We start from the raw sequence: 17,313 nt of genomic DNA, 5'->3' as shown, positions 1-17,313 counted from the left end.
CTTGTTTATGTGTAAGGCTTAGAACATAATCTTCGATTTAATTATACAAGTTAAGAAATGAGCATTTTTCTCCCTTTTTAATAAGTATTTTATTTTTTCAAATACAAGTAAAGATAATTTTCAACATTCATTTTTGTAAAACTTTGTGTTCTAAATTTTTCTTCCCCCTTCCTTAACCTCCCTTTTCTCCAAGACATCAAGCAATCTGATATAGGTTAAATATGTGCAATTCTTTTAAACATATTTCCATATTTGTCATGTTGTGCAAGAAAAATCAGACCAAAAGAGGGGGGAAAAAACATGATAAAGAAAAAACAAACAAACAAAAAGGTGAAAATACTATGCTTCAATCCACATACAGTCTCCATAGTTTTCTCTCTGAATGCGAATTGTATTTTCCATCTCAAGTCTTTTGGAATTGTTTTGGATCATTATATAGCTGAGAAGAGTTAAGTCTATCAGAATTGATCATCACACATAATTTTGCTGTTACTTTGTACAATGTTCTGGTTCTGCTTTCTTCACTTAGCATCAGTTCATGTAAATCTTTCCTGGTTTTTCTGAAATCAGCCTGTTCATCTTATTTTGAGCCATTTTCCATCTCATGGGCATCCACCCAATTTCTAGTTCCTTGCTACTACAAAAAGAACTGCTATAAACATTTTTTGCACTTATGGGTCCTTTTCCCTTTTTTGTTATCTTTTAGTAAGACTGCTGGATCAAATGATATGCACAGTTTTATAGCCTTTGGGCATAGCTCCAAATGTAAGATGATTGGATCATTTCTCAACTCCACCAGTGTATTGTTCCAGTTTTCTCACATCCCTTTCAACATTTAATTATTTTTTCCTTTCATCTTAGCCTATCTGAGAAGTGTGAGATGGTACCTCACTCAGAGTTGCCTTAATTTGCATTTCTCTAGTCAATAGTGATTTAGAGCTTTTTTTTTTTTTTTTTTTTTTTTGATTTAGAGAATTTTTAATGAGGACATTTTAAAGAAATATGTTACAGGTTGGGAAAAGTTTTGAGTTATTCATTTCATCAACAGAGAATATTGAATATTGAACTTTTTGCAAATTAATTTGGATTTTCACTTAGTTTAATTGAAAACTTTTGTTTGTTTTCCCTTCATTTGAATTGCCTTTATTTTTCAAGTGATAATGGACAAGTACCAGGAACAGCCTCATTTGTTGGATCCACATCTAGGTAAGAATTTTAAATGTTTGTTTTGAAATGTGCCATAATCCTAGAGAAAGAACTCTATTTTTATATGTGTTAGTATTTATTTGATTTCATTTTCAGTAGAGTTTGGGAACAAAAACTGAAAGCAAATTGATGAGTAAATGATTGTTTTTAGCTAAGTCATGATAGTTTTGTAGCAGTGTTTATAATTGGATTTGTAATTAATAGCACAAGTGGCTAAACTGTTGGCATCGCAGTTGATGAAAGTTGGGTTCAAATCTATCCCCTATAATGATAGAAAAAGTCATTAATGAGTTTTATTTTCCTTATCTATAAAATAGAAATAATGTTCCTTGTAATATCCACAACGGGATTGTTGTGGGACTTCAATGAGAGATGATGTAGTTAAACCACTGTGCAAACTTTAAAGTGCCATAAATATTTTTGATCTTATACAACTAATTCTGTAGTATATATCTTTTGCATACATTTTGTGTATATATGTAGTAATTTAATTCTCATTTGTTTCCTCTTATGATTAGATTGAGATGAACTTTGCTTTTATGAACCACCACTTTAACTCTTGTGCAATATCTAGAAAGAATACACACTTATACAAACACGTGTACATACATGATCATAAGACCTCATAAATTGATTTTTTAATTCCTAATTCATGCTTTGATATTTTGACTTTATTTTCTCTCCTAGAATGGATGTTGAATTTATTGTTGGATATTGTGAGGGATAGTAATTCTCCTCCTGCTCTTGTACATCTGGCTTTTAAATTTCTTTACATCATTACAAAGGTAAAAATTGACTTAATAGAATATATAATTGGTTTAAAATTTCCTGTCTTTAAACATTTTACTTTATTAAGGAAAATAGTTACTAAAGCATTTGTAATTTTCATTGGCCTTTTATATTCATTATTTTGATTAGATTTTATGGTGGGTCTAGAATGACCTATTGTATGCAAATTCTCTTTTATGTAATATAATGATATATACATAAATACAATGAAACAGTGTTCAAATGGGAATTTTGAAGATGGGGAGGTTGAGATAATTCAAGAGTGTTTTCTTGGAATTAGAGCCTTGATGGAAAAGTATAAACAAAATAAAATTGCTACAGAATAATAGATTACAATTTTACTTTGCTGTAGGCAAATACAATGAATTTACATAAAATATAATTGGGGAAATGATTAATTGCTTGATAAAAAGGTTCATAATGGTGTTATTTTCAATAGCAAATTCTCTTATTTAGTTTATAGTTTAGTTGAGGGGATATTTGATTGGCACAAGTAAACGTAACAGTACAGATGTGATAAATACATAAGAGAAATACAAGCAAAGTGATTCAGGGAAACCACTTAGGAGACTATTATAATATCTGAACTTATGTTAAATTGATGATAGTAATGTACTTTGTTGATCATATTATTGTTTATTAGTAGAGCTGATTAATATTTTATATTTCATTGAACAAAATTTGTGTGTTGCTTGATACTTATTTTCTGAATTGCATATTTTTAGAAAAAAGATACTTTGTTGTAATCTATGTGGTAATTTGGTGAGTTGTCTCATACTGTACTATATTATATTGTAACATGATGAGATATATTGAATTCTGCCTACTGGGGACTTACAAATTGATTTGTGATATATCCTGAGAATAGTTACCATTGTCTCAACTTTTAAATAAGTATAACTTTTATTTCCTAGGTTCGAGGATATAAAATCTTCCTTGCTTTGTTCCCTCATGAAGTAGCTGATGTGCAGCCTGTTATAGATATGTTTACAAATCAGAATCCTAAAGACCATGAAGTGAGTATGCTTAGTATTGTTGAAACAGTGTAAAATGATCAAGGCTTATCAAGTGGTGACAAAGGAAAACTATGTTGAAAGATACAAAACACATAGCCAAAACATATTATAAATTACTATTTTCATTCTCTCACTTGATGATGACTTACTCTGTTCGCTAAAGTTTAGGCTATCTCTTAATTTTAAAATTAAAATCTATCTTTTTCATGCTTTGTGGTCAGAGGTTTTTTTCTTTTTTTGGTCTCTAACATTGTTCCCTTGCTATTCCTATTCAGACTTTTAGTAAGTTGTTATTTTCTATATCTTTTTAAAAGATACAGAACTTCTTATGTTTTGGGAATTCTTTTTTTTTTATTTTTCAACATTGTCCTTTGTACTCACTTCTGTTCCAACTTTACCCCCTCCCTCTTTCTGCTCCCTCCCCTAGACGGGCAGATAGCCTCATACATATTAAACATGTTAAAGTATATCTTAAATACAACATATGTGTACAGATCCATACAGTTCTCTTGTTGCACAAGAAAAATCAGATTCAGAAGGTAAAAAATAACCCGGGAAGAAAAACAAAAATGCAAGTAGTCCACATTCATTTCTCAATGTTCTTTCTCTGGGTGTAGCTGATTCTGTCCATCATTGATCAGTTGGAACTGAATTGGATCTTATTGTCGAAGATATCCACTTCCATCAGAATATATCCTCATACAGTATTGTTGTTGAAGTATATAATGATCTCCTGATTCTGCTCATTTCATTTAGCATCAGTTCATGTAAATCTCTCCAAGCCTCTCTATATTCATTCTGCTGGTAATTTTTTATAGAACAATAATATTCCATAACATTTATATGCCACAATTTACCCAACCATTTTCCAGTTGATGGGCATCCATTCAATTTCCAGTTTCTAGGCACTACAGAAAGGGCTGCCACAAACATTTTGGCACATACAGGTCCTTTTCCTTTCTTTAATATCTCTTTGGGATATAAGCCCAGTAGTAACACTGCTGAATCAAAGGGTATGCACAATTTGATAACTTTTTGAGCATAGTTCCAAATTGTTCTCCAAAATGGTTGGATCTGTTCATAACTCTACCAACAATGAATCAATGTCTGTTTTGGGAAGTCTTTAAGATTTTAATTCTCTAAGATTTAATTCTTTGAGAAATAACCTTTTTTCTGATTATAAAGCCTTTTTTTTTTTTTTTTAACTTTATGGTCTAACATTTTAATCTAATTTAGAACATTAGATTAAAATGTTAGACCATACTTTTGGGAAGAAATATTATTAAATAGCATGTATGACACAGCATTTGAAACTTGTGTCTGCAACTGCTACTTTTCTTTTTTTCCCCAAGATCTGTTTGCTTTTTATCATTCTTCTCTCCATTTCTTTTTTCTATTTCCTTTTCTTCTTGATTTTGAAAGTCCTGGTCTTGTTTCCCTTTGCTACTTTACTTTGATTTTTAAAAAAAATTGTTCTTGGAAGTGCTGTTCCTCTATGATCTTCATTTGGTAGATTTTCCCTGTGTTTTTCCTTTTTACTAATAATCTAGGTTAGGGGGTCAGGCTCCTTAAATGCTATAAGCTCCAGACATTAAAAGTTACTACTTTTATCCTGAATTTTTCCCTCCTGTCAATATAATTCTACTAGTATAGGAATCTGGATGAGACAGAGAGATGAAAGCCTAAGATCAGGATGACTATGATTGCTGATGTCTTTTTCGTTAGTATTTTCCCTTACACACTGATTTTATCTTTGGGATTTTGACATTAACTGATATTATCATATATCATATTTGGTTCATTTGGGGGGGGTGTTAATTTCTCTAAAATTATTTTTTATAATTTTCCCTTAGTATGCCTGTTGATTTCAGAATTAGAAAAAAAATTTAAAAAAAGAAAGAAAGAAAGAAAAAAGGGCTTGAAATCATTCAGTACTCTCTTATGGGACAGCTAGGTGGTATATCGGTTAGAGGGCCAGACCTGTAATCAAGAAGACCTGGTTCAAATGTGAACTTAAACACTTACTATCCATGAGCATGTCACTTACATCCTGTTTAGCTCGGTTTTCTGTAAAATGAATTGCAGGAGGATATGGCAAACTATTCTAGTATCTTTTGCCAAGAAAATGGGATCACATGATTGAAACGACTGAATAACAACAAAGAACATTATAACTCTCTCTAGTTGATAGTGGCTATTGGATTAACAGATTTACAAAAATCAAAAACATAGATTTTTCAGAATCACAAAGAGACCATAAGAGGTCATTTAGGATTTGTACCCTTATTTTACAAATGAGGGAACTGAGGGACCTCAGTTAGTGATAGAATATAAAGGTCTCTTTTCTGTCTTTCCCATTATGAATATTTGTAATATTTTCAATACAAATAGGTATCTTTTGTAGTTGAGAATGTGAAATAAATATCTCTGTTGCATCTTTCTATTGGATTGGGAAGGGTCATCAATTTTAGGTTGACCTTCCCCCTTTGGCTTGATAATAGCTGAGGATTGTCAGAAGTCAACATTAGGAAAATTTTTAAGCAATCAGGATATTAGAAAGAGGAGTAAGAGTAAAAGTTGTGGAGATACTATGGAAAATTGGGATGAAAATGAAGAGGGAGGTATATGTCAGAGTGGCTAGAGTGTTAGATCCTTGGAGTCAGTAAAACTAAATTGAAATCTTAGTTTTAGACAATTCTCAGTTACCTTATCTATAAAATGGAGATTGTATGAAATATTGTCATAATTTGCATTTCTTGATCATGTTTTGGGGCATTTTTTCTTCGTAATGTCCAATCTACTTTTTCAGAATTATTTCATAATTTATTTTAGTAGCTGCTTGATAACCATACTAAAAATACTATGGTTTTGCTTTTTAATTTTAATTACTTGTTAACTATTTTCTGTTTAAATAAGTAGTCATATCTTGTATTTTTTTATTCTGTCTTAGACTTGGGAAACCCGATATGTGCTTTTGCTGTGGCTTTCTGTAACTTGCCTGATTCCTTTTGATCTTTCACGTCTTGATGGAAATCTTATTTCTGAATATGGCGAGGCTCGTACATCTACAATGGATCGTATACTTCATATAGCAGAAGTAAATATTTTATTTTTAATAATTGATTCTTCTTTTGAATTTAAGGTGTTTTATTTAGCATGAAGTAAAACTATGCGATGACCTACACATAATCTCTTTTTCTCTAGACTTAAGCTACTTTGTTTCTCAATATAAGGAAAACTTCATCGAGAGCAATTTTATTATTTGTGCAATGGTATAGCTAAGTTGAATTTACCTTTGTATTAATTTGCAAACTAATCTGTGAAGATTAATCCTGTAATCAGGATCTGATCATTTAGCCAAAAAATTAGTAGTGGTAACTATTTCAGAAGTAATTTTTAAATTATTTAGATAGTATGACATTGTGGGTAGAGGGTTGGCCTTGGGATTTAAATTTTGCCATATGACTCTAAACGAGTCATTCAACTTTTTAATTGCCCTAGATAACTCTCTATAGAAGGAGTGTTGCCCCATTTCTGTGAATTATAGATGATTTGCATTAGTTAAAGAAGTTAGAAACTTTACTTATGAATGTTCAGATCCTTTCTATTCTTTAAAGATATTTAAATGAACTCATTAAAAAATGTAAAAAAAAATAAATTGAATTTTTTTTTTTTTGAAAATTTAGTTTTAATACTGCATGCTTGCTAACAAACACTCAGTATTTTTAGGGAAGGTGAAAAATATTTTTTTGGTGGGTAACAGCAGAGAAGAGATAAATATCCTTTAACTTTGTTGACATGGTACTAATATTGACTGATGTTTAATTAGAGTTTTGTTGTTTCTTAAACTTTCCCCTTCAATTTTGTTTATATTGTTATGATTATTGTTTGTATGTTATTCTTTTTTGGATCTGATTTCTCCAATCTCTGTCTATTCATGCATCTCTTTCCAGGGCTTTATATGTTAATCCTTAGTTGTGCAGCAGTATTTAGTTACATTCATACCTGATGATTTCTTCTGTCATTTCCCAGTCATTAGGACATTTTCTTTTTTTGTTACAAAAATAATAATGCTGTCTTCAATTTTTCTGCACATGAGGATTTCTTCTTGTTACCAATACCCTCCTTGGATCCAGTAATGAAGTCTCTAGGCAAAGGCTATAAGCAGTTTAATAGTATTTTAATAATCTTTCATATATTTTTCATAATAATATTGCTAACCTAATTTCATATCTCTTCATAATGATTAAAGGAATTAAAGGAGTTCAGAACTTTACCATCCAGTGAATGTTAACTTATCTCCCGATAGCCCTGCCAAAAATGAGAATATAAATAACCTTTTATAAAAGACTTCTCAAGTACTCTGAAGTATAAGCTTTCATATAAATAATTGATACAGATTGATAGAAGTAAACTATTACAATTTAAAAATACCAATTGTTCTTAAACTTAGAGAGAGATTGGGTATTGATATAGAATCAGTAATGGGGAAATATATGAGACTCCTGTTTCAGATAATTCTTAGTTGTGTGGCCCTGTACAAGTCAATTAATCTTTTTCAGTTTTAGTTTTTTTCTGTAATATAGAGATAATAGGACCTACCTTATGGAATTATTGTGAGGCTCAAATGAGATAAGATATGTGAAATAAAATGTAGCTATATTTAGCTATTGTTTTATATGGTAGTGGGTATTTGCCTATGCCTATTTACAGGGATTGAAAGTAAAGGTTACCTGAGGGATGGTGATGAGCCTCAGTCTTTTTTTTTTTTTTTTTTTTTTTAAATAATTTTTTATTGATAGAACGCATGCCAGGGTAATTTTTACAGCATTATCCCTTGCATTCATTTCTGTTCCGATTTTATCCCTTCCTCCCTCCACCCCTTCCCCAAGATGGCAAGAGTCCTTTACATGTTGAATGGGTTGCAGTATATCCTAGATACAATATATGTGTGCAGAACCAAACAGTTTTCTTGTTGCACAGGGAGAATTGGATTCAGAAGGTATAAATAACCCGGGAGGAAAAACATAAATCCAAGCAGTTTATATTCATTTCCAGTGTTCTTTCTCTGGGTGTAGCTGCTTCTGTCCATCTTTGATCAATTAAGGCTCTCTTTATCGAAGAGGTCCACTTCCATCAGAATACATCCTCAAACAGTATCGTTGTTGAGGTATATAATGATCTCCTGGTTCTGCTCATTTCACTCAGCATCAGTTCATGTAAGTCTCGCCAGTCCTCTCTGTATTCATCCTGCTGGTCGTTCCTTACAGAACAATAATATTCCATAATGTTCATATACCACAATTTACTCAACCATTAACCAATTGATGGACATCCTTTCATTTTCCAGCTTCTAGCCACTACAAACAGGGCTGCCACAAACATTTTGGCACATACAGGTCCCTTTCCTTTCTTTAGTATCTCTTTGGGGTATAAGCCCAGTAGAAACACTGCTGGATCAAAGGGTATGCACAGCTTGATAACTTTTTGAGCATAGTTCCAAATTGCTCTCCAGAATGGCTGGATGTGTTCACAATTCCACCAACAATGTATCAGTGTCCCTGTTTTCCCACATCCCCTCCAACATTCCCCATTATCTTTCCCTGTCATTGTAGCCAATCTGACAGGTGTGTAGTGGTATCGATGAGCCTCAGTCTTGCTGTGGCATATTACCCTAACCAAAAATTTGTGTATCTTTTGGAAGTTGGAAGCCTGCTTCTTAGTGCTTAGTTATTTAGAAGGGCTGATAAATATATTTTGACACAAAGGATTAGAGTTAAATTGTTTGAACATTTTTCATTTATCATAAATATTGTGTGGCTGTTTCCTACTTTTGCCCAAATGATTGTTGATAAAGCATTTCTTTCATTTTCTAGTCCTACCTGGTTGTCAGTGATAAGGCTCGAGATGCGGCTGCTGTCCTTATTTCCAAGTAAGTTAGCCTCACTATTATTTGTATTCTCAGTTGATATATACACACTATATGTCAAAGACATGTGATTTCTTTTCTGTGGGAGCTTCCTCTATAGAACTCACTGTATCTCCTCTAGTTCCAGAGAGTTCCCTGAGACCTAGAAAAATTAAATGATTTACTGGTGGGTAAATGTCAGAGGAAGGATTTGAATCTAGATTCAGTATTCTATTTACTATTCCATACTACTTCATCTGTGTACTGTATCAAATAGTAAAGGCTCATTTATTTAAAGTGAACCTGAAGAACTGCTCTTTAGAGTAGTCTATTCATCAGATGACTTGATTATTTTTGACATAGTGCTCTTAGTTGAAATTGTCAAATCAAATAAATGTCTGACTCTGACTTCAGCATTTTTCTCCCCAAAAAAGAGAGTATTATGCTCCTGTACCTCTTAAAGATCCACAGTACTATTGGGGTGTGCCAGCTTTATAAATACATTTACCTTTTAGAGGAATGCATTTTTTACAAAAAAAACTCAAATGAGTGAGTGCTCATTCATTGTAGAGGAATAAGCCTGTGAATGGAATACATAATGAAATAGTGCCATCTGGTGGGGAGAAAACATGTAGCTGTATATATTTCTTGTAAAAAAAAATTACAGAACAGCTAAATGGCACAATGGATAGAGCACCAGTTCTCAAGTCAGGAGGACCTGAGTTCAAAACTGACCTTAGACACTTCCTAGTTGTGTGATCCTGGACAAATCATTAACCCCAGTTATCTCAGCAAAAGAAAAATAAATTAAAAAAAAGAAAAGAAAGAAAAAAAATTACAAATATAGGCAGACTTTGTTATTGGTGAAAAACTATTTCTCTAATTTTGTAGACATATGATGACAAAGAAAGAAAGTTCCCCCTGCAATGCTGTGTAGAGCTAATTTGTATTTTTTTATTTAAAGTTTTAAAAATTAGCTTAAACTTAGTAATTACTAATAAAAACTAAAGTTCATATGCACAGAAAAACCAACATGACAGTAACTGTTATTTATAGTTTGTTAAACTTAACATGGTAAAAGAAATGTTCTTTTTGGTTTTATATCTCTTTCTGAACTCTTTCTCTTCTTCTGCTTATTGTTCCTATTCATTTTTATATAGTAGATAGATGTGTGTATATTGTTAATTCAGATCTTTATTTTTTTTGCTTCTTTTAATTTTAAAAAGTATTTTTCCATTACATTTAAGAAAGTTTAATGTTTACTTTTTAAAATATTTAAAATATTGTGAATCAGCCTAGCTTGATTCACAAATTGTAGGATTACAGAATTTTAGACTTGGTATGGTTTTTTAAGATCATCTAATCTAGGGCTCAACTTACTGGGTACCAGGTTACATATAATAGAAATTTCATTTTCATACTTGGTATTTTTGTCATAATCTCCTCAAATTATAGAAGTGAATATAATTGTTAACATATAAGTAAATATAATTAAGTTCCTTAACAATAGGGACTGTTATATTTTTTGACTTTTTATTCTTTATGCCTAGTACCATGTTAGGTAGAGAGCAAGCAACTAATAGATGCTTGTTGATTGATTAATCAGTTCATTTTTGTGCTTTACTATCATGATATCTTGAAAAGAAGGTCACATCACTCTATTTACTTTGATTCACTTTGGGAGCTTCTTGAATTTTTTAACTGCTAGTATACTTATCCTGCCTAAGACTGTGCTTTTGAAATAGAGATAAACTTGAAAGATAGGAAGGGCAGTTAGCCTAGTCATTTTTACTTCTTCTGGATCAGCATATATGAGATACCTTGGTTGGATATGCTTAGCTCATGATTTTTGAGCCTTTCCAGAAAAAAGATCCTTTGAAAAAATTCTTGTTGGTCTAATTTGATTAAAGATTGAGAACAAGTGCTTCACACCCTGGACATAGCTAGCATTCTTCCCTTGTTATTCCCTTTCATTTTTCCTTGAACTTTGAAAATTCACTTGGTAAATTGGGTGCTTACTCCTAGGTTTCAAAGCAAAATTTTAAAGTCCTAATCTAGCCCATTTTTGTTACTGACATTTGATATACAAATTCATTAAGCATTTATGAATTGCTTCTTATGTACTAGTCTGTAATGGAGAATATAAAAACAGAATGAAAATAGTACTAGATCCAGTGAGCTTACATTTTAAGGTGGAATTATACACCATGAAAAACTGAAACCCAACAAAGTCCCTCAAATTAATTACACAATTAATTTTGGACAAAGTCAGGTTTAGAACTTTGTTCTTTTGATGTCTGATCTGATGCTTTTGTTACTGTATCAGATTTTTGTGTTTTCTGGACTCTTGTTTGTGTTCCCAAATGATCATTTTTGATCCCAGAAGACTTGTATCCCAGCACTGCCATGTAGTAGCTGCAAGGTTTAAAGTTAGTCATTTAACTTCTTTGGATCTTAATGTTTTTTCATCTTTAAAGTAGTAATTTTACTAAGTGATCTTTCAGATACCTTTTAGAGCTAAATCTGTGATTCTTAGAGTCTCTTTTTTTTAATCCTTTAAGTATGAAGAATTAAAAAATTTCTTCCTAATACTAGTATTAAACCTCATATGAATTGTACTCAATATTTGGTTTCTTGTGGTATTATATTATTTTCAAGGTGTTTAGATTAAACTATGAGTTGTGACCCCATATGGGTTCATATAACTGGATGTAGGAGTTGTAAAAATTTGGCAACAGTGAAAGTGAATGCTCTGTATTCTACCATGTCAAATATTCTGCCAAGATTTAATTCTTTATGTAAAAATAAATAAGCACATCTATCTTATTAGTATGCAAATTTGCTTTTTTCTTTGATAAATGGTAAAATTATATGTATTCCAAAAGAATTGTTTTAAAATAAATTTCTTTATGATTTATTATTGGTAAATGTTTGATTTGCATATTCTTTTACATACTTGGGGTTGCATAAAAATTTCTTTGATGAAAAGAGATTATAAGTGGAACAATTTTAAGAATCTTGGATTAAATATTAATTAGAAAGAGGTAGAAAGTTGATTCCTCTGGTGACTGATAACTTAAAATGTTGTATTCCTTGACAGGTTTATTACCCGTCCTGATGTCAAACAGAAGAAAATGGCAGACTTCTTGGATTGGACTCTTTCCACATTGTCGAAATCTTCCTTCCAGACTATGGAGGGGACTATTATAATGGATGGCATGTTGCAAGCTCTGGTAATTAATTTTTTCATACTGCAAAACAGTTTTACCAATTGTTTTTAATTTTGAAACTATAGGGTGCTCTATATTGGCCTCATTTATTTGTATTGTTTGAATATAAGATGTTCAAATTATTTGAACAATCTGACTAGACATAGCAATCACTATTTTAAAAAATAATAAATTAAAAGAAGATTTAATATTAAAAGTTTATCAATTGTGATTTCTAGTCTATCATTCAGATTATATTTTAGATACTTATAGTGTTGGGTTATTATTCTGGTAACAGTTAATGTTGTCTAGCTGTAAAAAATGTAGAAGATTGAGAGTATGCTAAATCTGAACTGAACTTATATAGCCAAATGTCAGCTCCTTGTTTTTCTTTGAATTTTAATTCCAATTTTCTGATTATCTTAGATTCTAGATATGTAGGAATTAGCTATATTTCCAAGTTCCAGGGCATGCTTCATTGTAAAAATGCATTGTTAATTTAATTGAAACAAGTTCCTTATAATTCTGTGAGATAATTTTAAAACTCTGCTTAAGGAAGACATCTTTTATTCTCTTTACATTGGAGGATGGGAAGAAAAGAATACTGTTGAAACTTGCTCTTTTCAGTTCTTTGACCTATCATCAAAGTGACAGTTAATCTTCAGTTTCATAGGGTTGTTTATTTCAAAAGCATTTATTAATAAAAGGATTATTAAGCATATATCCACTGTGTACCATGTACTGTGTCAAGTCCTAGAGATACAAAGAAGGAAAAAAAAACAGTCACTGCATTCAAAAAGCTTACAATGTATTAGGGAAAAACCACATACTCATAGATAAATAAACGCAAAAGATATATAAAGGAAATATAATGTGATATGAAGAGGGGATAATGGTTACAACTAGGATGAGAGAAGGCATAGCAGTTGGTACTCAAGATAAAGTGAAAGAAATCAGGGAGTCAATTCAAAGGTATTGCATTGGGAGTTTGAATAGACAGTTGGAAGAGATCTTAGCAGTAATTGAGCCCAATATTCTCATATTATTGATGAGGAAATTGAGATTCAGAAAATAATCAGACCAAGACCACACAAGAAATAAATAGCAAAAGTAGCATTTTAATCCAGATCCTCTAATTCCAAATCCAGTACCTTTTTCATTTTGCCAAATGCCTCTTCAAATAGTAGGTAAAATTAGTGTGTAAAAAAGAATAAGATGATCTCTAGAAAATGAGATTAGATACCATGCCGTAACTCAAATTTACATTTTATATGATTAGATATTACAGGAAATAATTGTTAGGTTGACACTTTTTTGTGTGTTTATAATACATTGGCAAGTATGCCACACTTTGCACCAGAGACAAAAAAGCAATATATTTTATCTTGATAGTTCTGATTCCAGCTTGATCTAGGAAGTCATTCAGGAGAATAAGCCTTTTAGAAATGCCATGCCATCCCTTCCACTTACAATATTATCTTCAGTTGCTGACTAATTGCCACTGACGAGTAGTTAAGCCCAAGATCCCTGAGAATAGGAGTTCCCTCCAGAATGCCAGCTTGCCTTTTAGCCTGACTTCATCAATTGTAGTTCAGGGAAGTAACCCTTCTGGAGGTTCAGTGGGTAGTGAAGATGTAGAAGAGAAGTTTCTTATCATCAGAGTCCTTGGTCCAGTTAAATGATTCAAAATTAAAAGCTGATATGGTTTTATTAAGGAAATAAGACAAAATATATTTACTTTAGTGCTTCACCTTGATGATCACTGGACTTTACCATCTCACTTGTAGCTGAATCTTTATTTATTTTCTCTCCTATTAGAGTATAAACTCCTTTAAAGCAGAGATTATTTTACAGTTTAGTATATAGCCCTAATACTTTATATATAGTAGATTCTATAAATGCTTTTCATCCATCCTTCCATCCATCCATCTATTCATTCAGTACCAGAAATTCTGACTAGCATATTTTCTCTGTACAATACAGTATGGTTCACTAGAAAATTTAGTAAAGTTCATATTTTTCAATTTTGAAGTATGTTCTAATAGACAATACCTACTCTAAAAATCTAATTTAATACTTTCTTAAAATAACTTCATTTGGTAGGATACAGTATGACCCTTCAGTAAATTATTTTACTTGTATAGACCTTAGTTTTATAAAATATCCCCATAAGATACTATTTAGAGATCTTTAGTGTACCAGTGTCTATTAAGACTTGAAATCCTTAAACATATTATATAAATTAATGTGAAGATAGCATTTTAATTTGAACCTTCATCTTCAACAGTGACCACATGTGACATTTTCCAGATAACTTGGGAAGAATTTTCCCCTCAGCTTTTAGAAAATAAATCAAACTCCTTTCAGTTTCCAAAAAGCATCCAACCCTCAAAACTGTTTATTTGAGATAGATATAGGCATCATTATTAATGTCTTCTTTTTGGATCTCTGTATTATCCACTAACTCACCAGCCTCAGACAAATATGGTTAAACAGAACAAAATATTGCTTATTTGCTTTTTTGATTAGAGTCCTGAAGTCTTTTAAAATTATCTTTTATACTATTTTGATCATTGTTGAAATTGTTCTTCTGGCTCTGCTCATTTTGCTTTGCATCAATTCATAAAAATCTTCATAAGTCTTCCTGAGTCCATATTTATTATTACTTCATGTTAGTATTCCCAGTTACATGGTTATGTCATAATTTGTTCTACTATTCCTCCAATTAAATAGATACTTTATTTCCAGCTTTACTATAACAAAAAGTGCTGCAATAAATATTTTTGCACATATTGGTTTTTTCTCTTTGTCTTTGGCCCTTCTTGGGTTATATTCCTTATATCCCAAAGTCAAAAAAAAATGTATATTCAATTTTTTTTTTTTTTTTGCTTTCCAGCATGGTTGGATCAGTTGACAGCATAGTAGGTACTTAGTCTTACACCAACACTTTCAATTTTATTTTTCCCTTTTTTAGTCATCTTTGCCAGTGTCTAGAAAATCAGATTTGTCTTACTTTATTTTTCTCCTATTATTAACGATTTGGAGTCTTTTCACATGATTTTTGATAGCTTGCATTCCATTTTTGGGGAGCGGAGAGAGAGGGATGCATCAACTTTATTGAAAGAAAAATACATATTAAAAAAAATGTACAGTGAAATTATTTTAAAACCTTGAAAAAACTTGAGGGAATTTACTCTCCTCCCCCACCCAACTGCAGGGTGATTTCTTTCTGGATATTGCTTATCTTTTAGCTTTTTTTCCAATAAAGATCTAGAAAAACCTATTTTAGAGTAAGATGTTCTTTGTTCTTAATCTTTGCCTCTTTCTCAGTAGTGTCATTGGTTTCCATTTTAGGGCTCTGCATCCCATCCATGCAAAGCTACTGCATTTGTTCTTACCTATATTTTTGTTTTTTGGAGTGTGCAAAGAATAAATAATTTCTTCAGATTTGGTTTCTTCCTAGGACTCTTTTGAATGCTTCCTTATTATTGAATGTCCATCTTTTTTCATGCATTTAATCATACATTTTCATTTTTGTTGTTGTATTTTTTGGTTTTAATTTCCCAAATATATACATAGTTTTTTCAACATTCACCCTTGTAAAACCTTGTATTCTAAATTTTTTCTCCTTCCCTTTTCCTCATCCCCTCTCTTAGAAACAAGTAATTCAATATATATTAAATATGTATAATTCTTCTAAACATATTTCCACAATTATCATGCAGCATAAGAAAAATGAGGGGAAAAAAGGGGAAAAAAATGAGAAAGAAAACAAAAGTCAAGCAAACAGTGACAAAAAAGGTGAAAATACTATGTCGTGCTTTTCATTTATTCCCCACAGTCCTCTCTCTGGATGCAGATAGCTCTCTCCATCACAAGTCTATTGTAATTGGCCTGAATCACTTCACTATTGCAAAGAGCCACATCCATTAGAATTAATCATTATATAATCTTTTTGTTGCAATGTTCTCTTGGTTCTACTCACTTCACTTAGCATCATTTCATGGAAGTCTCTTCATATCTTTCTGAAATCATCCTGCTGGTCCTCTCTTATAGAACAATAATATTCCATATCATTCATATATCATAAGTTATTCAGCCATTCCTGAACTGGTGAGCATCCAGTTTCTAATCTCTTGCCTCTACAGAAAGGACTGCTACAAACATTTTTGTTTATGTGAGTCCTTTTCCCTTTTTTATGATCTCTTTTTGACCATAAATTTTTAAAGTAGTTAATCTTGGATTGCATTTTGAAGTCCCTTGCTTTTCAAAACACATTCCATTCCTTCTTCGGTTTTCTGGTGGGTACAGAATAGTATTGTGTGTGTGTTTTTTAAAATATACTTTTCTTTATATTTGAGGGCCATTCTCTTGGTTATGTGTAAAATTTATTTTTCTATGGAATTTTAAAATTTGATCACTATGTATCTTGAAATTTGCATCCTTTCATTTTTTTTTTTTTTTCTGGAGATGATCTATAGATTCTTTTGATTATCACTTTGTTTTCTATGTTCAGTACTTCTAGGCAGTTTTCTTGTAATTATTTCATGCATTATAGTATTTAAGTTTTTTGACTTGTGTTCTTCTAAGAGATCTATAATCCCAGATTGTCTCTACATAACCTGAGCAGTATGTTTTGCTTTTGTAGATAACAGGTTTCCTTTTAACATTACGGCTTTTTGCTTTTCTTTTTCCAGAGTATCCTTCATTTCTATATATATGTATTCCTACTCAGTTATCCTCTTGTTTGTTTAGTGATATTTGCCACTGAAGATTCAAGTTTTGCTTTATCAGTTATTTTTGCTGTGTAGATCATAAATTCTGTTTTTACAATTCTTATTTCTCTTTTAAACCATTCTGGAACAGTATGACAAAATCCATAGAGTCTTATCTCATCACATCTCGTCATTTTCCTTTGTTTTGCAGTTTTACTTAATAGATGATTGAATTTGTTTACTAGATATGGAAGCAATATCTTCTTTCCTCCTCCCCCTCACATTTCCTACTACTTTGTTTCCCCTTTTGTTTTATATGCTCATTCAAGGTCTGAGTTTTCTTTCTGGGATCTTGGTAATTTAGCCTTTTTGTGTGGTGTTCTTCTTTTTTATTATATATGATGGTTTTCTCTGGGAGCAGGTTTCTCGGGGGAGGTTTCTGGAGGCAGCCTTAGTTTCAGTTCAGAATA

At 31.5% G+C, this 17,313-nt stretch overlaps 1 protein-coding gene across 1 annotated transcript in view; it reads left to right on the top strand.

Annotated features, from left to right (window-relative positions):
• The window catches only part of TBCD (tubulin folding cofactor D), a 430,774-nt gene that overhangs the window by 7,446 nt on the left and 406,015 nt on the right, over window positions 1-17,313 (top strand). Inside the window, 6 exon segments of the mRNA XM_051995656.1 lie at window positions 1,156-1,206; window positions 1,894-1,991; window positions 2,910-3,011; window positions 5,962-6,108; window positions 8,888-8,943; window positions 12,020-12,152. Of these exon segments, the coding sequence (XP_051851616.1) occupies window positions 1,156-1,206; window positions 1,894-1,991; window positions 2,910-3,011; window positions 5,962-6,108; window positions 8,888-8,943; window positions 12,020-12,152 (587 nt within the window).

Source organism: Antechinus flavipes, chromosome 4 (genome assembly GCF_016432865.1).
Source record: "Antechinus flavipes isolate AdamAnt ecotype Samford, QLD, Australia chromosome 4, AdamAnt_v2, whole genome shotgun sequence".
Classification (NCBI taxonomy): domain Eukaryota; kingdom Metazoa; phylum Chordata; class Mammalia; order Dasyuromorphia; family Dasyuridae; genus Antechinus; species Antechinus flavipes.
The sequence above is the reverse complement of the archived record's forward strand: the minus strand, read 5'-3'. Positions and strand labels throughout refer to the sequence as shown.